The sequence below is a fragment of the Cannabis sativa genome, chromosome 2 (genome assembly GCF_029168945.1).
Source record: "Cannabis sativa cultivar Pink pepper isolate KNU-18-1 chromosome 2, ASM2916894v1, whole genome shotgun sequence".
NCBI lineage: Eukaryota > Viridiplantae > Streptophyta > Magnoliopsida > Rosales > Cannabaceae > Cannabis > Cannabis sativa.
The window spans coordinates 87,108,524-87,119,898 of NC_083602.1; the positions used below are offsets into that span (position 1 = coordinate 87,108,524).

General features: G+C 36.0%; 2 protein-coding genes across 2 annotated transcripts; one reads left to right on the forward strand and one right to left on the reverse strand.

The window, feature by feature from the left end:
- Positions 1-314: 314 nt before the first annotated feature.
- Positions 315-2,916, forward strand: LOC133034564 (uncharacterized). Its single transcript, XM_061109671.1, has 2 exons — positions 315-868; positions 900-2,916. Exons 1-2 carry the CDS (start codon positions 315-317, stop codon positions 2,914-2,916), a joined length of 2,571 nt encoding a protein of 856 aa, XP_060965654.1.
- A 300-nt stretch (positions 2,917-3,216) lies between these two features.
- LOC133035152 (polyadenylate-binding protein RBP47B'-like) lies at positions 3,217-7,744 on the reverse strand. The gene is made up of 8 exons (XM_061110962.1): positions 7,362-7,744; positions 6,123-6,606; positions 5,020-5,096; positions 4,818-4,948; positions 4,291-4,387; positions 3,891-4,052; positions 3,605-3,705; positions 3,217-3,518 (listed from the first exon to the last, which is right to left on the reverse strand). The coding sequence occupies exons 1-8, from the start codon at positions 7,551-7,553 to the stop codon at positions 3,428-3,430; spliced, it is 1,335 nt and encodes a 444-aa protein (XP_060966945.1). The 5' UTR covers positions 7,554-7,744; the 3' UTR covers positions 3,217-3,427.
- Positions 7,745-11,375: the final 3,631 nt, after the last annotated feature.

An 11,375-nucleotide genomic window follows, 5' to 3' on the forward strand; every position in this document is an offset into this window, starting at 1 on the left:
AATTGGGGGAGTTTCCCAACCGATAGTGAATGAGACAGCAAGAACTGATAGGACTATGGCAACCATTGAGAATGAGCAGGTGGAAAAAGGACAGAAACAGGGGTCAATGCAGGTTATTGGTGCTGCAAACAGTGAATGGATGACTCCAAAAAGAAAAGGAATAAAGATTGCTAATGTAGTTGAGACAAGAGCTATAGAGAATTTCAAAAATGGATATGAAGTCTTACAAGAGACTATCGATGGGAACTTGGATCCGCCTATTTCCATTACTTTTAATGGAGGTGTGTAATATCCTAGGTTGGAATGTGAGGGGAATGAATAAGAGAGAAAAGCAAAAAGCGATTCTCGATGTTTTTAGGATGAATAAAGTGGGGTTAGGAGCTTTGTTTGAAACAAAGGTGAAACAGGACAAAGTGAAGGAGATGGTAGAAAATAACTTTCCAAATTGGGAGTTTTATTCTAGCCACCTCATCTCGGGTAGAATTTTAATTCTTTGGCAGTCCAAATTCGTTCAAGTAGAAATATTACATGAAGATGCTCAACTTATCCATTGTAAAATCAAAGTTTGTGGTCATAAGGATATCTTTCTTGTCACGGCGGTTTATGGCAGTAACTCAAAAGAGGAAAGGAAGGCTCTATGGACTAAGTTAAGTAGTATTGGTCACCCGAATTTGCCTTGGGTAATTCTAGGAGACTTTAATGCTATGTTCTCTTATGAAGATAGAAATGGGGGTAGACAAATCCAAGCCAAGGACATTGAAGATGCTCAAGATTGGCTAGCCAGCGACATGCCGAATCTACACAGATTGCCTCTACCATGGAGAAAGACAGAATTTGAACCAGCAAGTGAACCTGATCAGACCCTTTAGTAAGAATGATGTTAGGAATGCCCTTTTTAGCATTCATTCTTCTAAGAGTCCTGGTTTGGATGGATTTGGTTCGGGTTTCTTCATTAATCTCTGGAAGGATATTGGTGATGATATATCCAAAGATGTTTTGGGTTTCTTTACTGATGGAAGATTACCGAAAAGTTTGAATGAAACGGTGATTTCTCTTATCCCAAAGGTTGTTAATCCTTTAGCTGCTAGTGATTACAGACCCATTGCTTGTTGCAACACAATTTACAAATGTATCTCTAAGATGATCTGCTCGAGACTTGCGGATGTGCTTCCTATTCTAGTGCAAAGCAATCAAGGGGCCTTTGTGAAGAACAGGCTTCTTGCTCACAACATAATGGTTTTCCAAGATCTCTTGAAGGGTTACTTGAGGAAGAATATTTCAGCAAGGTGCATTATGAAGATTGACTTAAGCAAGGCTTATGACACGGTTGACTGGCAATTTGTTGAAGATCTCCTGAACAATCTTTGTTTTCCATCTAGATTCATTAATTGGATTATGACTTGTTTAAAGGGAACTAGTTATAATCTGCTTATGAATGGAAGAATCCAGGGTAAGTTCAAAGGTGAAAAAGGGCTTCGTCAAGGAGATCCTATGTCCCCTCTCATCTTTGTCCTTATCATGGAGTACTTGACAAGATTATTAGCTCACTTCTCCGGGAGGAAAGGGTTTGGCTTTCACCCTTTATGCAAACATTTAAAGCTTACTAGTCTTTGTTTCGCAGATGATCTCATTATCTTTTGCAAGGGGAATCTTAATTCGGTCAGATGTGTTAATGAGGCTTTTATGAGATTTTGCCAGGCGACGGGTCTCTCAGCTAACAAGACCAAATCCCACATTTATTTTGGTGGGGTTCGGGATGACATCAAAGCGCAGATCTTGGACCTTGTAAGAATGGAAGAGGGCTCCTTCCCTCTCAAGTACCTTGGGGTTAAGCTCCGTCCCACCAAGTGGAAGACTGAAGACTGTGGAGTGATTCTAGACAAGATAAACAAGAAGCTAAACTGTTGGGCGAGTAGAAATCTTTCGTTTGCGGGGCGTGCTCAATTGATTCACTCGGTTCTCCTAGGCATCAGAAATTATTGGATGAGTATCTTCACCCTTCCAAGTAAAGTCATAGCTGCCATTGATAAAAGTTGCAGAGATTTTTTATGGGGTACCACTGGGAACCGATCGAAGTTGCATTTTGCTTCTTGGGAGAAGGTGTGTCTCCCTAAAGAGTACGGAGGAGTGGGATTCCGCGAGGGTAAAAAGTGGAATAAAGCTTTGATGGCGAAGTTCCTTTGGGCCATTGCTAGAAAACAAGACAGTCTTTGGGTGAAATGGGTAAATTCTATATACTTAAAGGGCCAAAATGTTTGGAGCTATTCTATCAAGCAGGATGTGAGCTGGTATTTCAAAAAGCTTATGAAGATACGATCTAGTACTAATGAGATTTCCATTTTGCGTGCCGAAAAAGGAGGTAAGTTCCATGCTAAACTTTTCTATAATTTACAAGTGGAAGCTCAGAAAGTGAAGTATAGTAGAGCTATTTGGAACAAGCTTATTATTCCAAAACATAGATTCATCTTATGGCAGGCTTGTAATGTTCAACTCCTCACACGAGATCACTTGAGCAAATTTCTATTCATTCCCTCTATTCTCTGTCCAGTTTGTGAGAATGACATAGAAACACATACACACCTCTTCTTTGATTGTGTGTTTGCTAGGAAAACTTTTGTTGAGATTGGTAAATGGTTGGGAGTTGTAGACTGGCCAAAGGAAGCTGAGCAAATCCAGCAGTGGTGCACTAGGGGGCCCCTTGATTTCAAGAACCGAGTGATCAACTCAGTGTTTGCAGCTTCGCTTTACCTGCTATGGAAAAATAGAAATAGTTGCATATTTGATTTGGTTTGTTCCTCTCCTCTTAAATTGAGCATGGAGATAAGGAAGCTCTCTCATTATAGAATCTTGAGTTTAACTTGTAATACCTCTAAAAAGCAAGATAAGTATATAATTGATGTAATTAGGGGCTGGTAGTTTCGGGTTGGGGCTGCTGCTGTTCTCTTTTGCTGGTTTGTTGGCTGTTTTGCCTTTGTTTGTACTGTTGGGTTGCTGCCTGTTTTGAATAAAATTCCTTTTTTGTTCAAAAAAAAAACAATTTTAATTACGAAATTATCAACGAAGCACTACCAAGGCATGTCACTTTCACTTGATACAAACGAGTAGATTTTACAAGTTTACTATCCTCTACGAAATTATTAATAATAGTTTTTTTTTTCCTCCTTTCTAAAAGAAAAAATTTCCTCATAAAAATAAAAAATAAAATCAGGAATTATATTTCAGCAGAACAAGAAAAAATTTTATTGTCAGAAAAAAGGTCCCACTCTGATGCAGCAAAAAGCACAATCAAGAAATGGAAGCTGATTCAATTTGCAGTTAACATGACACTATACTCTTTTATATTCTTTCTCTACCGCTCTATCCTCTAACTTCTACAACAATGTAGCAATAGTCTCACCAATCTGAATCTGGTTATGAATATGTGCATCTAAGTTTGCTGTGTAAACAAAGACGTTCTCTGCCATAAGGGACGGCCTAGCATCGCACTTCCATGAACAGCGACGTAAGCAGCATTCAACCTAGCAATCAACCATGAAGGATTCAGAAGATAGAAAAATATGGACAAGAGATAGGCATTTCATGACAAATATATTGAAATATTTACTTGTCAACATCAGGTGTAGCCAATGGATCATCCAACTCTTCCCTCTGCTCTACAGCTGGGACAGTTGCTCCTATAGCTGCCATATCTAGAACACCATCAACCTGAAACAAAATATCCAGTAGGAAATAAGAATAATAAATTACTAAAGCCATGATAGGCTATTAAAAAGCCACATTCATCAATTTCTCAACACCATGATTAGCAATATGAACCAAAACCATTTCCATAAAAATTCATGAAGCTTTCACCTCCATCATGTGAGATGCATTACATATTTAAAACTTGCCTGTTGAGGGTATTGGGCATAGCCAGCATATGCATTGTATGCATATAACGAAGGATCTTGTGTAGCAGCCCCATACGAAAACGCATCATATCCTTGTCCATAACCATAATATGCCGCCCACTGATTTGGATCTACTTGCTGACCCCAGCCACCAGATACGTCCTAAAATAAGTTGGTATAAAGTTTTGTCAGGTGTAGGGAAAATCTACAGTAAATTTTTTTCTTGTATCTGTAAAAGTCCTTAAAAGACCATCAGAAAGCTAAACTCATACCCGTGTATGTAATCATTAGTCATATTTTAGTTTCATGTATATCTACCATCTAAAATACACTGCACCATTCCAAATCAGCTTGTTATAAAATCTTTTCTCTTTTTAGAAATAAGTACATGACCAATCACCTGTTTAGCTGTTGGGCTCCTACCCCAAGAAACCCGGACTATTTGCTGACCAATCATCTTTCCCTGCATTTTTTGAATAGCTTCTTCAGCAGATGTCCTACAAAAATAACAGTTATAAGAAAATTCAGAAAATCAATACGCAATATATCTTTTTCCAAGAAAAAAGAAGCAACTTGATCATAGAAGAGTGGAGAAAAATGATTAAAAAAATATTGTTAAATTACAATAGAAAGTGAAACAAGTCATAGAACATTCTGCATGCAACTTGCATTGCCACCTTCAATCCTCTATACACGAACAACTTCGTTAAGTCTGACAAAAAGGGAACTTTTATAGCTAGAGACAGGAGGAGAGATCACAACATTGCTAACTGTAGAAAACTTATAATTTCTTTAACAACCAAAAGAGAAACAGAAACAATGAATTCAAATAAGAAAAGAAATCCACGTAGAGACTACAGAGTTCTTGTTAGTATGTTTCATTTAAAGAAATCATGTGATGTCAAAAGTTTCCCGTGTTGAACAGACCTTATCCCGAACTGTATAAAACCACATCCTTTGCCAGCAGGAATCTTAACATAGACAATCTCCCCAAACTGCAAAAATGTTTGCTTCAACTCCTCTTCAGTGATATTTTGATCCAAGTTACCAACAAAAATCTGTTATGAAAAAAGATTGTGAGATTAAGAGATAAAATAAAACCAACATCACTTAGTCCAGTCTAGCTCACCGTAGTGTTGTTTGCATCATAATCTGCAGAAAGCACAGGGGCTGTTGGTGTACTGTATGCTGAAAGTGGATATGCCGCTACAGGAAAGTCAACAAGTGTGTTTATAAACCAGGTTGAGGTCAGCATATCAGAAACTAGAGCAGGAAAAGCATGCAACGGAGCCAATTCCAGCTTTGCATGTCACAGACTCGTAAGTCATAACTAATAGTAGTAGGCAGTAATAAGCATTGTTTCAAAAATTGGTAGGCGAGGTGGTGGAAAAACGTATCTGACGCTACGCCTCAGCTGCTGTCATTGAGGCATACGCCTCACACACTGATAGGTGGACTTGAGACACACACCTCTGAGGCGATGTGTACTGAGGTGCATGAGGTGTACGCCTCAACCGTGGGCTGATTTCGGCTTTTTCTTAAAGCTTTTCTAATAGCTATTTTCAGACTTCTAAATGACTAATGGGCTTTAGTTTAGGTCTTTTTTAACAGATTTTTAATAGAAAATACAGGAAAATATAGCCCTAATAACCCTAACCCTTTCATGCAACATCTATCATCTCTTTCCTTCTTAGCTGAGTCCCTCCCTCTCATCAACCTCATGCATATATGTCTTCTATATAAGTTTAGAACCTTTATCATTTTTCGGTTGTAATTGAACCATTTATGGATTAAGTTTATGATTTTAAGACTTAACTAGTAATTTTCTTGAATTTTATGACTTCGTTATAGAATTATGTGCTGTTTGCTATGAAATAAAATAATTTTCATGAAGCTTTTCTTCTTATTGTTAAGGTGTATGTCTCGAGGCATATCTAAGGGAAAACAACTCAGTACCCGATTTTGTTTTTTGCTTTTTCCCATAAACCACACACATAAACTCATATGAACACATACAGATACATTCATACGCTACACACCATTCCCGCAAACATTGCATATGTTGTTAATAGTGTATAAATATACCCAAAACAATTGAATACTGGGGATGCACTGATGGATTCTCTTTTACTGAGTGGTTCAAAGAATAGTTAAAATCAGGTATTGCAAGACGATAAGTATGGTAATCACAAAGTCATCAATCGTAACAAAAATTATCAAAATGAAAAATACCTTTTGCAGCAGTGTAGGGCTGTTGAAAACCAGTGGTCTTCTTCGGTGTTGCTGCACTAATTCGCATTGGCCTAGTTGAGCAATAGACACCATTCATTTCGGACATAGCACGATTCCTTTCTGTCTCATCAGAAAATTTAACAAAACCATATCCTTTTGAACGTCCAGTGTTTGGATCAGTGACAACCTTGGCACCTCTAACTGATGGATATTGAGATCGGAAGGTTTCTTGCAACAGATAATCTGTAACATCAGGTGCCAGATCTCCAACAAAAATGGAGTGTTCAGGCCCAGCATCAGGACGTCTTTCACCAATACCAAAAGAAGCCCAGTTCAACCTGAAAGTTTGTTCAGTTCCAGGCATCTGGGTACCATTGTAACTCTGCAAAATCCTCTCTGCTGCTGCATGAGAAACAAACTCCACAAATCCGTAACCTTCAGGCTGTCCTGTGATTTTGTTGCGTATAATCTTTATAGAAATAACCTGCATATAGTAGGAGAATCCACTTAAACGGTTGCAAGAACTTTCCTTGGCACACTACCAGCAACTAGCTTTTGAAAGTTCCATCCAAACGACTTACAGCTAGTGGCAGTGATATCATATCACAAAAACTTTCAAAACCTTTTTTTAACTGTTACACAGTTTACGATATTATAGCAAGAAATTGAAAAGAGCAAGAAATTGAAAATATTAACAAAGGTCCAGAAAAGGATGGCATAATTGTTCAAATAGGATTGAAACTCAGCTTATATATTGGGAACAAAAAACAGAAAATTTCTGGGTATTTTGAAACTATGTTCCCTCGCCTAAATTACACTAATTTAAGTGAAATAACCAATAAAACATAACGACTAACTTCAAAATGTATATACATATATACATATCATGACAATTAAATTGCTAAAAGGATTTTTTTTTCAATTCTTAAATCGTAGAAAAAACGAAAAACAGTGGTAGCAAATAGATACATAAACATAGAGAAATGAAAACTTCGCCGGATACATTGAATTTCTCATCTCTATGCTAAATCATACCACTTTAGGTGAAAATAACCCCCAAATAACACCTAAATTTCAATATATATATATATATATATAAATATAAAGGGGTTTTTCAATTCTTAAATCTTAGAGAAAACCATAAACAACGGTAATACATTACATAAGAAATATAAGCACAAATAGAGAGAGAGAGAGAGAGAGAGAGAGAGAGAGAGAGAGAGAGAGAGATGTGTAAACCTCGCCGGTATGAGCAAAGCAACTATTAAGGTAGTTTTCGTCGACCCAATACTGTAAATCCCCAATCCAAAGGGTTCTGACCTCCTCAACGGTGGTAGGCTGATGGTGGTGGTGTTGTTGTTGTTGTTGTTGTTGTTGTTGTTGTGGTTGTGGCTGTTGAGGATAACCCTGAAACGTCGTTGTTGTCGCCATTAGAGGTACCTTCCTACCTACTTTCTTTGCTCTCTGTCTTTCACAGTTCACTCACACAGTCTCTCTTCCTTCCTAAACCCTTTCCTTTGCCTCTCTTTCTCTCTCTCTCTGCTCTCTGAAAATGTAATATGTTCGCCCAGTAGTCTAACGCCACCACCACCCTACGACGTCGTACTAATAGAATGGCAAAGCAATCTCCTTTTCCACATTTGATTTGAATCGTTTTTACATCCATTGCCGTTATATACAATAATTGTCGTTACTTACAAAATAATTTATTATTTTAACAAAATATATCTATCTTATATTAAACTTATATTAAAGGTGACTATATAATAAAAATTGTTATTTTTTTAAAAAAATATTACAATTTAAATTTATACTACATTAACGGAAGGTGTGCACCCATCTCCACATGGGCCCAGCTCTAGATGTCAAAGCCTCCATCTGCAGACTTGCTTGGCTTCTCTCCGTGAACGAAGAGCCTATTCCAGTTCAATCCAGGAACACTGTCGAGCCCTTGTAAGGTTTCGTACTTCGTAAAATTGCCATAAATCCTAAATTTGTTGACATATTCCTCCATTTCCTAAGGATTGTCATTCAACATCAGTCTTGGAGCATTCTCTTGCTCCAGGACCTCTTCTTCCAGTTCAACCTCTTCTTGTTCTATCTTCTTAGATATAATTTATGTATAAGGAAAGAAAAACCAAACAGTTAGTGACCCAAACTACCTAGCATAGAAAGGGAGCAGGGGAATCCTGTTGGGTTTTGTGCCCTAAATAAAACTCATTTCAATATAATCAGATTTACTAATTAATAAAGATCAGAAATCATTTTATGTTGCATGGTTCACATGATTTATTTCATGATTATATTTAATGTATAAATTCTATTAAGTCCACGACATATGTATTTGTTCATGATTATAGTGTTGTCAACACAGTGGAATATAATCATGATTATATGTTCAAAAGTTTAATTCCCTGATTTGTCAGTTCATTGGATTTAGACTGGCATGATAATCAGCGATAGGTATACTTACACCTTGGATAAGTGTTATGTCCTTTCCAGGGCATTGGCAAAGTTTACCAGTATCGGATGTATGGAGTATACATTGGAAGGGACCGATGTTGAACTTGGATTAGATATGATAAATTTGTCGTAATATCTATTTAATTCAATATCACCTAGTTGATCCTAGATCAAATTATCTTAATCCTGACATGATTAGGTTCGATCTCAAGAGTGTTATTCGTGTTCTTTGATTTGTTAGTTAACCCTACTTTTTGGTGAGGGTGATACGTACATTTTGGGAACATGGTAGTACAATTGAGTGGGAGCGCTAAACATAGATATGGAATCTATAACTTTTATAGGTATTTAGAAGTGAAACGATGATTTCCTTCGAGCTTGGCTGAATAGAGATAAATGATTGAGATCTCATTTTAGTGATTATATTAGTTCACTAAAATATCATTTATAGGTGTCCAAGTGTTTTAAGGATAAAATACATTGAAAGGGTGTAACGATTATTGTTGACCTCGCTTTTAGCCAACGACAGTGAGTCTTATTTAGTAAGCGATAGGTAATTTATAGCAATCGATAGATGGTAAAGCAATGTAAAGACACAAAAATTTTATAGAGGTTCAGCCCAAGCAGTTCGGTAATAGCTTAATCCTCGTTATTTGTATTGACTCAAGAACAAAGAGAAAAGTTCCTTTTCCTATAACTCTTACAACAGTATCTCTGAATATGAATTCTTAGATAGTATCTCTAGGGTAAAATCCCTCGTCCTTTGCCCAGTGAACATGCATCACTATTTATAGCACTATTGTTGTGAAAATTTAATTTGATTTATAATTGCGCAAGTGTACACAATCACAAACAAGTAATACAATGATAAGTAATCAAAGTTTGTCTCCACATGGACTTTTTACTAAGTAATGCGAAATCAACTAAAGGCAATTCCAAGAATGTCAAATAAAAATGAAACAAAGTAACAAATTAATTCAAGAGAAAAATTTATACTCTTAATTCTAAACTTGAGAAATAATATTTTAAACAAAATAAACTAAAAATAAGAAGCTAAAAGTGATTAAAGTGGTGATAATTTCAGATTTGGAAAATAGACTTGGGTGATTAATTTCCACTTGTATGTTCCAGTTGATACAGCAATGACCGAGCAATGACTCAACAATCCTGGCAGAGTTAACAGATTTCAAAAAAAAACCAGCAAGCTTTTTCCAAAACTTGCAATAAACCATTCATAATCTCAACAATGCATTTCTATATCAGATTAGATCACAAATAGTCCAATAAAGCATCAAATCGTTAGTTATGAATGGTAGCAAAATATGTTGGGTTTTATGCCCTAAATAAAACTCATTGCAATATAATCAGATTTACTTATTAATATAGATCAAAAATAACATTTAATGTTGCATGGTTCACATGATTTATTTCATGATTATATGTACATAATGTATAAATTCATCTGAAACCCTTTTCACATACTTGATCCTGTTTATTGTGCCGTCAACACATTGGAAAGTAAACATGACTATGTGAATAAAGTTTCCTAGATTTATCAGACATAGGGTTTTACTGATATGATAATCTACAACAGAGTTTACTTGCATTTGGAGAAGTGTTATGTTCTTTCCAGAGCATTGGTTAAAGTAAAGCTCAGGTTGGATGCATGGAGTATGCATCGGAAGGGACCGATATTGAACTTTGACTTAGATTTAATTAAACTTACCGTAATATCTATTCAAGTCAATATCGCCTAGTTGATCCTAGATCAAATGATCTTAATCCTGTTATGATTAGGCTCAATCTTGAAAGGCTATTCGTGTTCTTTGATTTGTTAGTGAAGCCTACTTTTAGGTCAGGGTGATACGTACATATTGGGAACACGGTAGTGCAATTGAGTGGGAGCGCTAACATAAACATGGAATCTATAGCTTCTATCTGGCGAATAGTAAGCAAAGGATGATCTCCTTCGAGCTTGACCAAACGAACATAAATGGTGGAGTACTCATTTCACATAAGCTGAAATATCATTTATACGGGGTCAAGTGTTTTAAGGATAAAATACATTGTAGGGTGTTACGGTAATCTAATCCCTTTACAGTGTAGATCATTCATATAGAGGATCATTGATCACATTAGGATTATAACAATGGATAACTAATGATGTGTCTATATGGTGGAACATATAGAGCATTCTATATACTGAGAGTGCAATTCTAAGTTCTATCCGTGGATTCAACGAAGAATTAATAAGTTAGTTAATTTTAGTGCTAAATTCTTGATCTACTTATTGGAAGCTCGGTTATATAGACCCATGGTCCCCGCACTAGTTGAGATAATATTGCTTGTAAGACTCATATAATTGGTTTTGATTAATCAATTATAATTCTCAATTTAGACTATGTCTATTTGTGAAATTTTTCACTAAGTAAGGGCGAAATTGTAAAGAAAGAGTTTTAGGGGCATATTTGTTAATTATGATACTTTGTATGGTTCAATTAATAAATATGATAAATGACAATATTATTTAATAATTATTTATAGTTATTAAATAGTTAGAATTGGCATTTAAATGGTTGAATTAGAAAATTGGCATTTTTGAGAAAATCAGATGCAGAAAAGATAAAACTGCAAAATTGCAAAAAGTGAGGCCCAAATCCACCAAGCATGGCCAGCCACTTTTATAGGCAATTTAAACTGATATTTTTATTATTTTAATGCCAAATAATTCAAACCTAACCCTAGTGGAATGCTATAAATAGATAGTGAATGCTTTAGGAAATTTACACT